This window comes from Equus asinus, chromosome 14 (genome assembly GCF_041296235.1).
Source record: "Equus asinus isolate D_3611 breed Donkey chromosome 14, EquAss-T2T_v2, whole genome shotgun sequence".
Lineage (NCBI taxonomy): Eukaryota > Metazoa > Chordata > Mammalia > Perissodactyla > Equidae > Equus > Equus asinus.
Genome location: NC_091803.1, coordinates 37882585 through 37899964, shown reverse-complemented (window position 1 = coordinate 37899964; position 17380 = coordinate 37882585). Strand labels below are relative to the sequence as shown.

The following is a 17380-nucleotide window of genomic DNA, read 5'->3' as shown; positions in this document are numbered from 1 at the left end:
TAAATAAATAAATACTCCCTTCAGGTCAGTCTGATCCTTTCTTTCAACTGTTCAGATGTGGAAAGGAGCTGAATAAGAGGGAAGACTGAGTGGAGGGCCATGGCAATTCTTCCTTACTTATTAAAAAAAAAATCATTTACAACAGATGTTAAAGGTCTCTACCATCTTTCCAGTCTGAAACTAGCATAGCCCTTGAAAGATAATTAGATCTAGCCACAACTAGCAAAGAGGAGGGGGAGGCTAGCCAATCAACATGAAGAGCTCTGCCTACTGTAGCACCAGCTCTATGATCTGGAGCAAGACACCTCCCCTCTCTGAGTTTTCTTATCAGCAACGAAATAGGACTCATAATGCTACCTGAGTGCCCTCAGGGTTCTGCCTCAGTCCTCCGTGAGGATAAAGAGCCACGACTCTTCTCCTCATGGCATTCCATCATCTTGGCCATGGCTCCCACTGCTCTTTCCCTCCAGCTCCTGTTCCAGGTTGAACAGACTCAACACTTCCCTTCCTTTCACCAACAATTCATCTTCCTCCACACTCACCTCAGTTCCTCTACTAATTAGCCAACCAGTCCACTGAAGGCCAAGACTGGACTCTCCTGAGGGGATGACCAGCGCTGAGTGTTCTAGAAGGATGACTACTGAGTACTTTTGATATTGGCTTGTATATCCCAGGGTCATTTCTGTTTCTTTTAAAATTTTTAAAAACTAACAGTTTTACATTGATGATCTGTGGGACTAGGCATCTAAATTCTCTCCCCAGAGAAGTAAGGTTGAAATTTGGAGGTTTTAAACTTAGGGCTTTAACAGCCTTTTGTTTTTTTCTTTCAAGAAAACACAATTTATTAACATGAGACAGCACCTCTCTCAAACAGGCACACTCACCAGGGTAGATGCGACATGTTCTAAGAGGCAACTTAATGCACTGGGCTATGGATCCAAAAAGCCTGTAAGAATCCTGTATAACTTTAGCTAAATTATTTAGCCTCCCTGAGACTCAACTTTCTCATATATAAATTAGGAATACCACCAACAGTTTCACTGAGTTGTTAGGTAGATTTTTAAAAAAACACCACAAAGCACGCAGCACAGTGCCCGGAATGAAGAATCTGCTTAATAAATACGAGCATTTTCTCTTGTTTTTCACATTGGTCTGTAGATATTTCAAAAAGCATGCTGTGTGTCCATGAGCTTTACATCTTTATACTGATGGGAGTGAGAAAGAGATAACAAAATGGGAAAAGGTAAAAGAAGAATGATTCATCTGAAGCAGAGCACTGCTCATGAATTAATTTTTTACAAAGCATCTGACTTATACGTTATTCATCACTTTTGCTACAAGGTTGATTATTTAAACTAGGATTAAACACCTAGGTTTAGCAGGTAAGTATGTTTTATTAAGGAGGTTGAAGAACACTAACGCCATTTGCAGCATAAAGAATCACATTTTAACAGAAGCAGAATAAGAGTGACTTCTAAGATATATGGCTAAACAAAAAAAAGGGAGGGACAGAAAAGTATGTGTGGTCCATCACCGTCTACCTAACAAAAGGTGGGGGTATATGATGCAACTGTTTATATATGTGTAAAAATGGAAAGATATACTGAAAACTAATAAACTGGTCACTACAAGGGAGGGAGGAACCCAGCTGGAGAAGGCGGGGAGAGAAGCCTGGTAGATTTGTCTTTGGAACCACATAAACGCCTTCAGAACTATAAAGCAATATTAAATTTTATAAAAGGTAATCCCTAAGAGTAAAAATAAAACAAATGTAAATGTTTATCAAGTGGGTAGCTTAACCACATAAAGAGGAATTATTTCAACTGACTTTAAAATAAGGTAATTCGACTGTTCATCTCTAGTAAGATAAACTCTAGGGACAAAAATTACTGCAAAAAAAATTATTTTCAATAATTCTATGATTAGTAGTGACACTGATATAGGTCTTCTGAAACAATCACATAGAGTGGGATAAAGCAAATAAGTAATACCAACAGGAACCGAAATTCTCAGCATAAAAAAAGAGAAACAAAATTAAAAGAAGTTAAATTAAGTCCTGGAGTCTAACTAGAATTGGAAATATCAGTATAATTTATCTTAAAAAGAAAAAAGAGGGGCCGGCTTGGTGGCGTAGTGGCTAAGTTCATGCACTCCACTTTGGCGGCCCAGGGTTCACAGGTTTGGATCCCAGGCGCAGACCTACACACCACTCATCAAGCCATGCTGTGGTGTGTCCCACATACAAAAAATAGAGGGAGACTGGCACAGCTGTTAGCTCAGTGACAATCTTCCTCAAGCAAAAAGAGGAAGATTGGCAACAGCTGTTAGCTTGGGGCCAACCTTCCTCATCAAAAAAAGAAAAAGAAAAAAGAAAGGACTTCCTTGCTAGCTCCTTTCATTCAAAAAGACTATAAATGATGATGAAACCACTATCAATAGACACACTTAGAAGGCAGATGATGGTTTCTAAACACCATTTTCCATCAAAAGGAACAAGCCCCCTGGAGAAATAGCTGATTCCAAATATAAGGCAGGAAATGTCTAAGAAGAGCCTGGACTATCTTAAGAATACCAGAAGTCAAAGAAACCATCAAAGACTTTTGGGATTCTATCAGAAGACTCAAGAGACAACTCAAAATGGTTCCCACTGGTCAGAAACAAGATACTTATAGCATCAAAAAGAAAAGCAACTGTAATGCACTAAAATATATTTTTTAAAAAAACATGATTCAGGGGCCGGCCCTGTGGCTGAGTGGTTAAGTTCACATGCTCTGCTTCCATGGCCCAGGGTTTCACCAGTTCAGATCCTGGGCATGGACATGGCACCGCTCATCAAGCCATGCTGAGGCGGCATCCCACATGCCACAACTAGAAGGACGCACAACTAAAAATACACAACTATGTACGAGGGGGCTTTGGGGAGGAAAAGGAAAAGTAAAATCTTTAAAACAACAACAACAACAAAAACCCCACACATGATTCAAACAAACAAAACAAACCTCATTGCTCACCTTTGGAAGATGCTAGGAAACCGACTAATTATTCTGAAAATTGGTTTAAAAAAGGTGTGCTGGGGGGATGGATTAAATAATTTATTCTACTTTTTCTATATGAACTATATCTTCAGGTAACTAAATAGATGATGAGAAGAAATTTTTTATCTTATTTTATTTATTTATTTTTTTTGAGGAAGATTAGCCCAGAGCTAACTACTGCCAATCCTCCTCTTTTTGCTGAGGAAGACTGGCCCTGAGCTAACATCCATGCCCATCTTCCTCTACTTTATACCTGGGACGCCTACCACAGCATGGCTTTTGCCAAGCAGTGCCATGTCCTCACCCGGGATCTGAACCAGTGAACCCTGGGCCGCCTAGAAGCAGAATGTGCGCACTTAACCGCTGTGCCACCGGGCCCAGAAATTTTTTATTTTAAATAAAAGCATTTGGAATAATAAATAAAGAAGCAACAAACTATAATATTACTATTCTGCAACCCCTAATGAAATAATGGATCTAGCCATTGACTGTTAATAGCTACTAAAACATCAAGTGAAAAGCTGACAGAAAACTTTATATTGGATGGACCAGTCTGGCAACATCTGAACCCACTTGGTCAATCTTATCACAAACAGACAAGGAGACATTTTGTGCCACCTGATGTAAAGCATAGGAAATACACAACACCATCTAGGAAATATCCTTGCCATTAGTTCAGTGTGGAATCTGATCAAATTTATAGATCTAACTACCAGTTAATTACAGACACAGTAGCCAGGGAACATGTTAAACAACCTTAAAAAGATGTTCCAGAATAAGGGAAATTCTGCAGAGCAAACAACTTGGTTTCTTAAATATATTGCAAAGGTGTGGGGTAAGGAGAATCTACAGAGAGAGGAAATTCACAGATTAAGAGAGATAAGAGACACTCAACCAAATGTAATACAGGAATCTGTTTGGAAACTAGAGTGCAAACAAAACAATTATTTAAAAAATCTGTGAGCAGGAAATTTGAACACTGGATATCTGATATCAAGGAGTTAATTTTTGTGTGCGTGTGGTGGGAGTATTGCGGTTTTGTTTAAAAATGACCGCTTATCTTTTATATATATAGACATAGTTGAAATGATATGCTATCATCTATGATTTGTTTCAAAATTATCTAAAGGGGAGAGAGAGAAAGAGTACTAATAAAATAGGACTTGCCACGCAGACCGTGGACACTTAGAGATGGGAGTTCGTTATATTGTTTTCTCTACTTTTGTATATGCTTAAAATTTTTCTGTAATGAAAAGTTTTGATATTCTTTTAAGCAAAAGTTCAAAAGGTCTCTCTTCTGCTTCCTAGGATTTCATTTTTGAATGAAAAGATACACTCTCGGATGTTTTCTTAGGGATGTGGGGATCAGAGTCAAGACAACATCCTCTGTGTGGCATGCACCTAGCTGCCGTCTGTTTGGGCGCCTTCCTCCCTGGTGGACAGAGCTGCACACTAGACCTGAGAAAATTTATGGGGAGCATGATGGACAGCGGAAAGAATGGGGCTCCGTAGATAATCCTAGTATCAAACGCAATTCTTTGTCAAGAACTGTTGAACCTCCCTGAGCCTCTTGATGGGGGATCGCCTTGCCTCCCTCACAGTGCTGCTGTGAGCATCACATGAGATAAAACACGGAGGACCTGGCCCAGAGCAGGCACTCAGGAAGCCGGCACTGGAACGTTGATTCACTCACTGAGTCACCAAACACCTGAATGCATACTCTGGGTCAGACTCTAGGTTAGGAGCTGGAGCTATAAAGATTCGGAAAAGATGGCACCTGCCCTGAAGGAGAAGAGGAAAGTAAACCAGCGATTACAGTGTCAAGAGCAATGTATTTAAGTTCTGAAAGGATACAGTTTTTGGATACAGAATTTTATATCCAGCAACATTATCAATTATGAAGGTGAAATAGAGACATTTTTACAGAGTTTACTAAGCCATACACTAAATATGCAAAAAAGAAAAAAAAATCACTGAAAGGAAAGGAAACTATTTGCCTCAAAAGAATCTACACAAAAAAGGCTGGGATATTTGGAAGATTCTCCTTTGGATAGCCAAGTTTTAATGACACAGGAAAACATTTTCTTCTCTGTGGGCCCCATTATGCAACATTTTTTCTTTAGAGAATTACATTTACACAATCCTGATATTATACACGCTGTATACCTGCTGCCATCTCTTGGAATCAACTTCTCAAGAAAGCACAAAAATATACACAGAAAAAAGGAGTAGAGTATAAATAACTAACCAAAGCGAGAAGGGGGACGGAGAGAAATGGAAGGTAATGTACATGTGCTAGTTTCAATCTCTTACAGGAGTGATCAAGATATACTGGTCAAAGTTGATAAGACAAGAAACAGAGGTATCATTTAAAGGTATAGTGGAAAACACACACACAAAAAATGGTAACAGTAGCTACCACTGGGGGAATGAAGATTTTCCCCCCTTCATTTTATATTCTCCTGTACTAAGGGAATTCTTAAAAATTACATGCATTTATCACTTCAATAGTTTAAAAAGTGCCATGGGAAACACTTTCTCTACTAAAATATACTTAACCCACAAGAGCTACAGTGACTTTGCCAACATTTACTCTGCTCAAATACAAGAAAGGTTGTGAGGTGGCTAGACTAAATAATTTTTACAGTCCTTTCCAGAAGCTAAGGGTCTATCCAAAGGAATATGCAAATTGCAGAAATGTCATTTGGTTAAGATAAAGACACAAATGTAAAGACTGTTCCTAAGCTATAGCACCTAGAGGCAAATAAGAGCGAAACAAGAAATTTCCCCTGAAAAAGGTAGCTGAGACCCAGGAACAGAAGAAGTAGTTAAAGTTGAATGGTGATTTCTGCAGTGGAGGCAGGGGCAAGAAAAAAAGAAAGGAGACAGCCACAGAGAGCTTCTGCATGCTTTCCTCCACTGCGGAGAGGGAGAGAGCCTCCACGGGGAGGGGGCTGGTGCTCCCTCTGCAGAACTCATTCTGGGACGTTCAGACCATTCTGCGGGGCTGAAGGTGAGAAGCAGCCACTCCGTTACAGAAGCAGGAAATCAACGAAGGTGCAAACAGAGGGCCAAGACACAGAGGGCGAACAGGGCTGAGCACCAGTTTCTTCTGCCATAGGCCAGCAGTTGCTAACTGTCTTCTTGAAATCACGGGGAGAAGGAGCTTCTAAGAAACTCTCGTCTCCAGACGGGAGGTGGGAAGTCTCATCCCCAGACGGTAGGCAGGACCCATTAAAAGGTCAATGATCTGTAGCTGGTGTGCTGTCTTTACTGCTTCAGTGCAAAGGGCTTCCATAGGTTCATCTGGGACACTGCCTTCCCCAATCTTATTTCTATTATTTGCTCTTCAACACGAAGTTCTCCTACTGTGGGGATTTTCAATAACCTAACTCTCGTGTTGAGAAGTCGGGACTACTTGCTATTTGAGGAGAGAAGCAAAGCATCTCAAGAGCTTGCGTTAGGTTCCTCCTCACGCCCTATGCTGTGTGCAGTGTAAAAACATTTGAATTTAAGGGCTCGACGGGGCTTTAGCATTCTTTCCACCAAAACGCCTCAGCTAAGTTGAGAAAACAGAGGCAAACACTGGGCTCCTCATGGGTATCTGCTGAAGGGAAAGAAGGAGTGAAGAGAGGTGCTAGGTGGCAGCAGAGCTGAAGCTAGGACCTTGTCTGCTAGCTGCCTGCTAGGTCAGTTCCTTTCCGCCCTGCCCTGGGAGGCTACTGGCTTTCTGTTGTCGAAGGCATTTTTTCAGCAGGAGAGAAAATACTTGCTCCACAGGCCCTTTTATGAATAAAGGTGTAAGCAGTCTGACAAAGCGATGTGTCCTGGAACACAGTCTGGTTAATCAGAATTCTTCTTTGTCTCCACAGGGCTTTTGCCCCCATTTCCTAATGTAACATGCACATTCAGTTACTCTCAGAAACCGCTAACTTGAGATGAAAACTAAGTGAAATCTGAAAACCACTGCTTTGAGACATGCTTTAGCATTTCCTACACAAGCAGGACTTCCCAAGGGCTACCACATTTTCAAGGAAGGCTGAAATGCAGTCTCACAGCAAGGAAAGGCTAGAAGGAAAAGACCAGCCAAAGGGGTTTCCCAACAGTCAAAATAAGCCAAAGAGCAAATAACCCACAGATGTGACTGACCAAAATCTCTGCAAGGGCCAAGTGGCCTTGGAAGACCATTTCCTTTAATTACAGAAGATTATTAATAAAATGAGAAGGGTAATAGCATCGTGATTCAGAAGCATTTCAAACATGAGTGTTTATTTACAGGGACTGAATATCTATTAGGGAGATCTTAAATGGTTTAGCATCCACGGTGAAGGTGGATTCTCCAAGTACCACGCTAACCTCTATTTATTCAGATCTCATGCCACCAAACCAAGGCTCTCCTTCTCAAGCAACTTATGTCCAGTTCAGTTTCCCAGAACGCAAGCCCCATCTTTCGTCCAGTTATCAACTACAAAGTCCTTGAATATCCTGGACACTGAATGTGTTACCGAAAAGAAAAGCAGCCCGCTGCCACAATACCAATGCAAACAGCAGGAGAAACGGACATCCATCTCGATCAGCACCGCTAACAGCCAACAGCAGAAGCTCAAGTGCTCTGAGGGTCCTCCCAAGGTCTGCGAGTCACTTCTCCAGAGCTAACGGCAGTGAGCCACAGAGCTGCAGCCGTCTCCTCTCAGACGCAGGCCCCACAACCCTAACTGTGTCTTTCTAAATAAGGACGCCTGGATCTTGATGTTTATACTTAGGCCCTTTTCCCAATACTTTTAGTCCCTATTTTCTTTAAGACTATTAACTGTTCAAAGAAAAAGGAGAGAGGAAGGAAGAAAAGCAACAATGTATCAAGTTTACAGAATATGCAGAAGTAAAATACAAGACAAAGGATCACAAAGGATGGGAGGGGTAAATGAAAATGCACTGTTTTAGGCGTCTTACGTTGCTCATGAAGTAGTGTAATTTTCACTTGAAGATAAGCTGTGATACACGAAAGAGGCGTATTATAATCTCTAGAGCAGTGCTGGGCCAATAGAAAGATAATGTGAACCAGATATGTGATTTAAAAATTTCTAGGAGCCATCATTTAAAAATGTGAAAAGAAACAAGTGAAATTAATTTAAACAATATTTTATTTATATTTAAATTAATATAAATATATATAATATATAAATACTTATATTTAATATTTTTATTTAGCTCAATATGTCCAAATTACTATTATTTCAACTTGTAACCAATTCTTCAAAATCTGGTGTGTATTTTAAATTTATAACACATCTCAGTTTCGACTAGCCACACTTCAAGTACTCAATAGCCACTTGTGGCTAGCGGCTACCCTTGGACAGTGTGGCTTTAGAGCAGAAGTCAGCAAACTTTTCAGTAAGGGACAGATAGTAAACTTCTGAGTTTTGTGAGCAATAAGATCTCTGTTACACCTACCCCAATCTGCCATTGTAATGCAAAGCAGCCATAGGCAATATGTAAATTAATAGGCACAGCTGTGTTCCAATAAAACATTATAAAAACATGTGGGCCAGATCTGGCCTGTGGCCAACTGCTACTCTGGAGCAATGACTAAAAGAATAACAAAAAGGGGCATAAGCAAAAAGTCAACAGAGAAGATAAAATGGGATGCTAAAAATCAGTAAGTACTAAATAATAATTTATCCAAAAGGCAACAAAAAAGAGCAATAGAGGAATACAGAACAAGCAGAACAAATAGGAAATAAATACCAAGATGGGAGATAGACCTACCTGTATTATTAATTAGATTAGATATAAAAGGCAAAGATTGTCAGAATGCATAAAAAAGCAAGACCTAACTATTTTGGATTGTTTACTACTAGGTTGACTGTTTAGAAGAAACACACTTTAATCATAAAGACAAACAAGTCGCCAGTAAAAGGCTGAACAAAAATATAATAGGCAAACTGCAAGCATAAGAAACAAGAGTGTCTATATTAATATGGGACAAACATCAAAAAAAGATTATTACTAGAAATAAAGAGGAATATTCCACAATGATAAAAGGGGAAAATCATTAAAAAGGCACAATCTTAAATGGGCATATCCCTATCAAAAGAGCTTCAAAATACATGAAGCAAAAATGGATATAACTAAATGAAGAAATAAATCTACAACCATAGCTGGAGATTCCAACGCCTCTCTCAGTAGCTGAAAGAAAAAGTAGACACCCTCTCTCCCCCAAAATCAGTAAAGATATAGAAGATTTGAGTAACACCATGAGCCAACATAACCTAAAATGGTATTACTGGAACAGTCACCAAGACAGACCATATGTGAGGCCATAAAACAAGTCTCAACACTTAGGAAAGAAGTTCTAAATAACTCATAGGTTAAAGAAGAAAGCAGAAGAGAAATTAGGAAATACTTTGCAATAGATGATAGTGAAAAGACAACACATCAAAATACATGGGATGCGGCTAAGCAGAGTCTAAAGGAAAATTTACAGCTTTAAATGCTTTTATTAGAAAAGATGACGTACAGAAATCAATGAGTTAAGCTCCCACCTTAAAAAGAGAGACAAAGAATAACAAATTAACTGCAAAATAAGCAGAAAAAATAAACAAGAGTATAAATAAATGAAAAAAGAAGACAAGAACAATTGATTCTTTGAAAGAATTAACTGATAAACATCTAGCAAGGAAAAAAACAGAAGAAACAGAAATTACCAATACCAGGAAATTTTAAAGGGATACAATTATAGATCCCATAGATATTAAAACTATAATGGAATATTTAGAGCTAATGATTTTATGCTAATGACCTTGACAACTTAAAGGAAATGGAATATTCCTTAAAAAATACAAATTACTAAAAGTGATATATGAAGAAACAGAAAATCTAAATAGTCTCAGATCTATTAAACAAATGAGTTTATAATCAAAAACCATCCACAAAAAAACTTTATGTCCAGATGTCTTTGGTAAACTCTACCAAAAATTTAAGAAAAAATCTTACACACACTGTCAGAAAATAACAGAAGAGGAATTTCCTAACTAGTTTTATGAGGTCAGCATAATCCTGACACCAAAACTTGTCAAAGATATAAAAGAAAAGAAAATTACAGTCTAATATTCCTCATGAACAAAGATATAAAAATACTTAACAAAATATCAGCAAATCAAATCCAGCAATAGGTAAAAAGGATAATACATCACGACCAAGTGGAATTTCTCCCAGGAATGCAAATCTGATGAAGCATTCAAAAACCAATCAATGTCATTCAAAATATTAACAAAATAAAGGACAAAAACCATAGGACAATTTTCCAGACGATACAGAAAGAGCATCTGAAAATATTTAGCATCTATTTATGATACAAACTCTTAGCAAACTTGAAATGGAAGGGAGCCTGAAAGAATTTCTGAAGGGAATCTCAACCTGAAAAAGGACTTGCGCAGACAATCTAAGAATCATATTTCATGGGGAACACTGAACTTGCCCTCTCCAATACTGGAAACAAGGCAAGGGTATCCATTTTTCTCACATCTATTTAACAATATGTCAGAGGTGCTAGTCAGTGCAATCAGTCAAGAAAAATAAATAAAAGACATAAAAATTGGAAAAGAAATAAAACTGTTGTTAATAGTATGCCAACATGATTATGTACATAAAAAACTCCGTTTAATATTTTAAAAAAGAAACTATCAGAATAAGTGAATTTTAAAGGGTTGCAGGATACAAGGTCAACATACAACTACTAATTATACATCTATATAGAAGCAGCAAACAATGTGAAAATGAATTGTTTTAAGAAACAATTCCATCTACAATAGCATCAACAACACAAAATATTTAGAAAGAAAATTAACATAAGACATATAAGACCTCTATAGTAAAAATTACAAATAAGGCCTAGTGAAGAAACAGACAAGATGATTCTGAAATTTATTTGCAATACAAAGGACCTTGAGTAGCCAAAACAACTTTAAAAAGAAAAACAATGTTGGAGGGTTTATGCTACCTGATTTTAGGGTTTCTTTTAGTCATAGAAACAAGAAAGTGTGCTATGGGCATAGAATGGACGTAAAAATGAGTGAAACGGAAGAGTTCAGAAACAGACCTAGATACACATGGTCAATTTATTTTTGACAAAAGTGTCAAGACAATCCAAGGAGGAAAGAAAAGCCTTTGAACAAATATTGCTGGAACAACTGGATGTCCACATGGAAAAAACTAAACTCTGACTCCCACCTCATTCCATATACGAAGTTGAAATGGCTCATGACTTAAATGTAAAAGCTAAAACTATAAACCTTCTAGAAGAAAACATGTAAGAAAATCACTGCAACCTGGGGATGGATATGCAAAGATATTTTGGATAAGCATAAAACATACTAATCATAAAACAAAAAGATTTATAAACAGGACCTCATCAAAATTAAAAATATCTGCTCATCAAAAGACATTACTAATAAAATGAATAGGAAACACTAGTCATGAAAAAATATATTTGCAGCACATATATCTGACAAAGGATGTACATCCAGAATACATAAAAGAACTCCCACAAATCAACAGTAAAAGACAAACAACCCAATTAGAAAATCAGCAAGAGACTTAAATATCTACCTCAAAAAGAAGACACCTGAATGGCCAACAAGCACGCAAAAAAGTGGTCAATATCATTAGTCACCAGAGAAATGCAAATTAAAACCACAATGCAATACCATCTTATATCCTCCAGACTCACTAAAATAAAAAAGACTTGACAGCAGTAAATGTTGACAAGGATGTGGAGCAACTGGAACTTTCACACAATACTAGTGGAATATAAAATTGTACATTCAGTTTGGAGAACCGTTTGTTTTTATAAAGTTTCACATACACTTACTCTAAGAACCAACAATTCTAGTCTTGGGTATTTACTCAAGAGAAATGAAAACATATGCCCACAAATTTTTTTTTACAGAAATGCTCATAGCAGCATTATTTACAATAGTTCCAAACTGGAAACAACCCAAATGTCCACCAACAGGAGAACAGGTAAATGTTGTATATTCGTACAATGGCACTACTGAACAATAAAAAATAATGAACTCCTGATACACACAATATCAATGATGTATTTCAAATCAGGTTAAGCAAAAGAAACTAAACACAATACCATATGATTCCATTCTTTATAAATTCCAAGAATAACAAAATTAATCTACAGTGTCAGAAATTAGAAATGGTTGTCTAGGGCAGTCGGGGCTTGGGGTTGCTTGAAAAGGGGCGTGGAGAAACTTTTGGGGGAGACAGAAATGTTCAGTATCTTGCTTTGGGTGGTAGTTACATGGGTATATACTGTGCAAACTCGTTGAACTAAACATTTTATATCTGTACATTTTACTGTATGTTCATTACACCACAATTTTTAAAATATCAAAAAAACCATTTAAAAAGTGTGGAGGGCAATCCAAAATATTAATAGTGATTGCTTCTGGGTGGTGGGATGATGGCAAATGTTTTCTTCTGTCAATTCACACATTTCTAAACTTTACAATTGTCTATTATGAACCCTCCTCCCCTCGTTTTCTATGCCTAGGTTTTATACTTTCACAAAGATGCCAAAATGTTACTAGTATTTATCTCCTGAAAGTAGGATTCTGGGCAATCAAAGGAAGTAAGTGTCAAGTTCTCCTTCTGTGGTGGGCATGTGGTTCGGGTCCCCACACGGGGTCTGAAAGGAGCGCAGGAGTTCAGGCAGAGGCAAGGCGGCACACTGAGAGGAGGAAGGGATCACACCGAGAGTCCCGCTCTGAACCCCGTGCTCTCTTTGAACTGGGGGGCAAGCCATAGAGTCCCCATTTCCTCACGCCTACAATGGAAGGAGGCGCCCCGTCCGCCTGAAGAGCGTTTTGTGAGTGTTACCTGAGACAGCTATGGTCTTAAAAAGCAAGAAGGAATCAGGTAGCAGTAACTTTAGCTATTACATGAAAAGCTAGAAAAAAGTCTCTCTCACAAGTCAGATTTATTACTTACAACCCTCTAAGAGGCAACAAGAAAAGCTATTGCTAGAGCAATTCTGCCCTTCCAAACGCAGAACCAAGAGCTCCTACCTGTTGGCGTGGTGATAGTGATTCTGCAGAGCATAGGATGCGCACTGGGTATTTAACCGCTTTCTCTCAACCTCCTTCCAACCATCTTCTGTCCACTTTCTCTTGATCTGCTTCTCGTGTTTTTTCCCCACGTACTCAGCATAGGTCTGGATGCGATAGCTTTCCGCATACTTGCTGGTATTGACAGCTACAAGGAAAAGAAAAGATGCCTGTAAGAGTCTGGCCTAGCCTCAGAGATGTCACTGAGGTAGTCAAAGCAGCCCTGGGTTCAGGGCTGAGCTCCCACCCTGGCCCTGCTGCTGAGAAGCCGGGTGGCCTTGGGAACGTGTTCCATTGACTCTGCCAGTCTGAGTTTCCTCATCTGGAGAAAGAGAGACACTGCCCCCTAATCTCGCCTACAGTGTGCAAGTGCTCTGTAAAGAATCATAATGTAAGGAAGTAAAACGTTAATTTTCAAAATATTTGCAGGCAACATTTTCTGCTTGAAAATTATTCATTTTCAGAGTAAGAAAATGAAAAAACAAAACACAAAACAAAACCACCATGGGAAAACTGTAAACTCTCACTTCTTTTATTCAAAATAAAAATGACAAGAAAAGCAGTACTGACGGTGGTGCTGATCACTGTGTCAAATACTGACAGTCTGTGCCCAGCGTTTTGCACACATGATGTCTAATCTTCACAAGACACTTGGCAAGGGAGGAAGGGCTTTTTCCGATGAGAAAGCAGGGGCAGAGACGTCAGATGATTTACTGCAGGCCAGACCACAAGTGAGTGGCAGCCGTGGGATGCAAAAACCAGGTTACTGTGAGCCTAAGGCCAGGGCCCTTGTTGCCACCCTGTTCCTCACTTTCGATTCTGCAAATTCAAGATATCCCTGCAATACCTGAGACAAGCCTCTTCTCCTCCTGCTTTTAAAGACTGCTAATTCTCTGTAATGTGCCTCTGGCTGGCGAGAGTACTTGAAAGTTGGAGCTTATTCTGTCCTTGGTGCTAAGGCTTGACTAAGCCAAGTCAGTTCTGTTGTAATCCCTTGCTCTCTCCTTCTCAGAGGCTGGTGGGATGGAATATGCTGGGAGTGTCGGAGTGAGAGCCCACGGAAGGCCTGCTGGCGGACGCGTACCCATTTGTTGGTTCTGGCTTATGCAGCTGAGCAATACTCTCCTAGCCCACTATCACTGCCTACGGTTACTACCCACAGTGGCAGTGACAGTAAGAGTCTGGTCACGCTGGCAGGGGCTGTTCGGGGCAGACTTGATACCTGGATGGCTGCAAAAGCACCATGACGTCTGAAACAGAATCTGTATACCCAGTCCTAGGCAAAGTTTTGGTACAGAGCAGTTCTCAATAAATATTACACGAATGAATGCATGGCAGAAGGCAGCAAGTGATGAGATGCATTCTTTGAGCACGTCAGAAGTGTCAAGGGACTCGAGCATATTAGGGACCTTAAATCGGGGGAAAGACAACTGTATGAGAGGCAGATGCTCCACATAGCCGACACCTGACACCTGCCATCTTCACTCCAAGAGGACCAGATGTGATGAAAACTTCTCAGGACAATCGTGCTTTACAGAACGTCATGCCCTAAATGTTTAGCCATATAAGGAGCAAAACAAAGCAACAAAAAGAAGAAGAAGAAAAAAAACCCACTTCTTTAAGAAACACTCATTTTTACTAAGAAGTTTGCTGTTCTTTTCAAATATTCACACTCGAGTCAAAGAGGGGAAAAAACCTTCAGAGTATTAAAGAACCTTCATATTACACAAAATCTCCCAAAGAAGTAGAGTGAGTTACTGAAATGTGAACTCAAAACAGCATGTTCTGACTCACTCACAAGGAGCTCAACAGAGAAAACATCCAGTTCTGGAGAGGTGCTATCGACCAAAGTCACTCATGTCAGAGAACCTTTCTTGAAATAGGATCCATTCTTGAAAACCTTACTCCTCAAGACAGTCCCTTTTCCTGCTTTCAATGGGCCACGTTCCTGACTTTTTCTCCTCATTTATCTAACCATCCAACAATTTATACATCCAACAAACATCATCCATCTATGCTCCCATCCAGTAATTGCTCACCGAGTGTCTGTCCCAGAGACTGTGCTGGGCATTTGGTAAAACAAGACACAGTCTCCACCCTCTTAAGTTCTCCCACTCACGTGCAAGCTTTATGTAGAGCTGACTTCCTTGCAAGCTTGAGACCACCTACCAAAACAGGTTAATCTACCAAGCTGATACATAATGAGAACGCACAGATTCCACCATCATTATTTCTGCTGATGGTTGGCAAATGAGCATCTCTGGATTTTCCTCTGTAAGTTTCCTTCCCTAATTCAGCAGGTTTATTTTGCAAGTGTGCCCAAAAGGGATGACATCTACAGTTCTCTCTCTCTCAAGTTTAATGTGGACTACCAAGTAAGAGCAGGCTTGACTCAATATTCCCTGTGAAAGCAAAGGTGATGATAGGGTCATAAAGGAGCCAAGATGATCTATTTAACAGTATCCAATTGTTCCCAATAATTTAGCTCTCAGCCCCATGGACAAACGCTACAAACAACTCCCTGAGCACGGCCAGGAATTTATCTGAGCACATTTGGAATTAGGATCACTTAAAAGGGGAAACAAATAACAATCCACTTTTCACTGCTGGCCTTCACACGGCAATAATTTACCAGCGTTCCTTCAGGTCCCAGCAGCTTTGCAGCGCTTGGCCTTTAATCTAGAAGCCAAGCTCTGGCTCAAAGCCACCCCTCTAATGGATGAATCAGCAAAATGAATTGGCTGTCAGCTGTGTCCTCCAGCGATTCCAGCTCCCGTCAGAAGCGGCATGTAGCAGGCTGCTTGGTAACGCTAACCTTTTCCAAATTTGTCAGGGAAATGATTCAAGGCCATCTTTCGGTCGTGCCACTTTGTTAAAGCCACTGGGGACCCAAACACACTGAGAGCCGTCCGTGTTTCCTTGCAGGTGAGCGAGAGCAGCTCCTCTCACGTAACAGTTTCATCCACTCACAGCTTCATTGTGCGGGGGCCGCCGTCTCCTGACACTCTGCACACATTACAGCATTTAATCTTCCCAGCAACCCCATGGAGAAAGGAGGTTCTAGTCAGCACACAGATAAAGAGACTGAGCAGCAGGGAAGCTAAGCAGCTTGCCTAAGGTCTCGGAGGCAAGTAACAACGCTGGTCTGGAACCAAGATGTGACGTTTAAAAAAATGACACATTGCCACACATCTGCCATATATTTCTGTGTATTTATGTGTTTATTTAGAGCAACAATTATCTTATAAAATACTTCCTTTACTAGGAAGTTTTAAAAAATTGCCTAAAATTTTTAGATTTTTTTTCCCCTTTGACTCTAGAGTGAATATTTGAAAAGTACAGCAAACTTCTTAGTAAAAATTTGTGTTTTAGATTTTTTTTTCTAAAAATTTAGAACTTTCCATTACTATCAAGCAAAGTCTCTCCACCTAAGTTTAGATACATTATGTTCACGGACAAGAAGACTTAGCAACAGGTGTGGATTCCTGCCTCAATTGGTCTATAGATTTAATGCAACTCCAGCAAAAAAAAAAAGCCAACATTTTAAATAAAACATTGAACAGATTTTAAATGAAATTAAAAACAAGTCTCAACAGAAAACAGCAGTGGTAGGGCCTGGGGAGGAGGTCAACTACAAAGGGGATGAAGGAACTGCCCTGTATCTTGACTGCATTTGTTGAAACATAGAACTGCACAACAAACAGGGTAGTTTTACTGTCTATAAATTATACCCGAGTTATCCTGCGGTATTTGGAAGGGTGATTCCAAAATTTAAATGGAAGAACAAACGGGCCAACAACAGTCCAGACATTTCTGAAGAAGAATAAGGAAGGGGGACTTGTCTTGCTGGCTAAAAAAAGCTTATTATAAAGCCAGAGTAATTAAAGGCAGTGTAGGAGTAGTGCAGAGAAAAACAAACTGACCAATGGTATAGAAGAACCCAGAAATATAGACTTATGCATCTGTGAAACTTTGATTTTTGACAGAGACAGCATGACAGGCAGTGTGGAAAAGGAAAAGTTGGAAAAATTGTTTATCCATAGGAAAAAAGTGAAATTGGATTCTTACACCACGCCGAAAAATCAACTCCAGATGGATGAAGAACTTAAATGTCAAAAGCAAGCTTTGAAAACTTGAAAAGAAAATGTAAGTGAATATCTTTCTGAGCTTGAAGTAGGAAAGAATTTACAGAGATACAAAAAATGTTGAGCATAAAAAAAGATCAAT

At 39.4% G+C, this 17380-nt stretch overlaps 1 protein-coding gene across 5 annotated transcripts in view; it reads right to left on the bottom strand.

The window, feature by feature from the left end:
- PARN (poly(A)-specific ribonuclease) overlaps positions 1-17380 on the bottom strand; it is a 148166-nt gene that overhangs the window by 29754 nt on the left and 101032 nt on the right. For all 5 annotated transcript variants that reach the window (XM_014866332.3, XM_070484891.1, XM_070484890.1 and 2 more), the window contains one exon: positions 13115-13301. In XM_014866332.3, coding sequence (XP_014721818.1) covers positions 13115-13301 — 187 coding nt within the window. The remainder of the gene's footprint in view (positions 1-13114; positions 13302-17380) is intronic.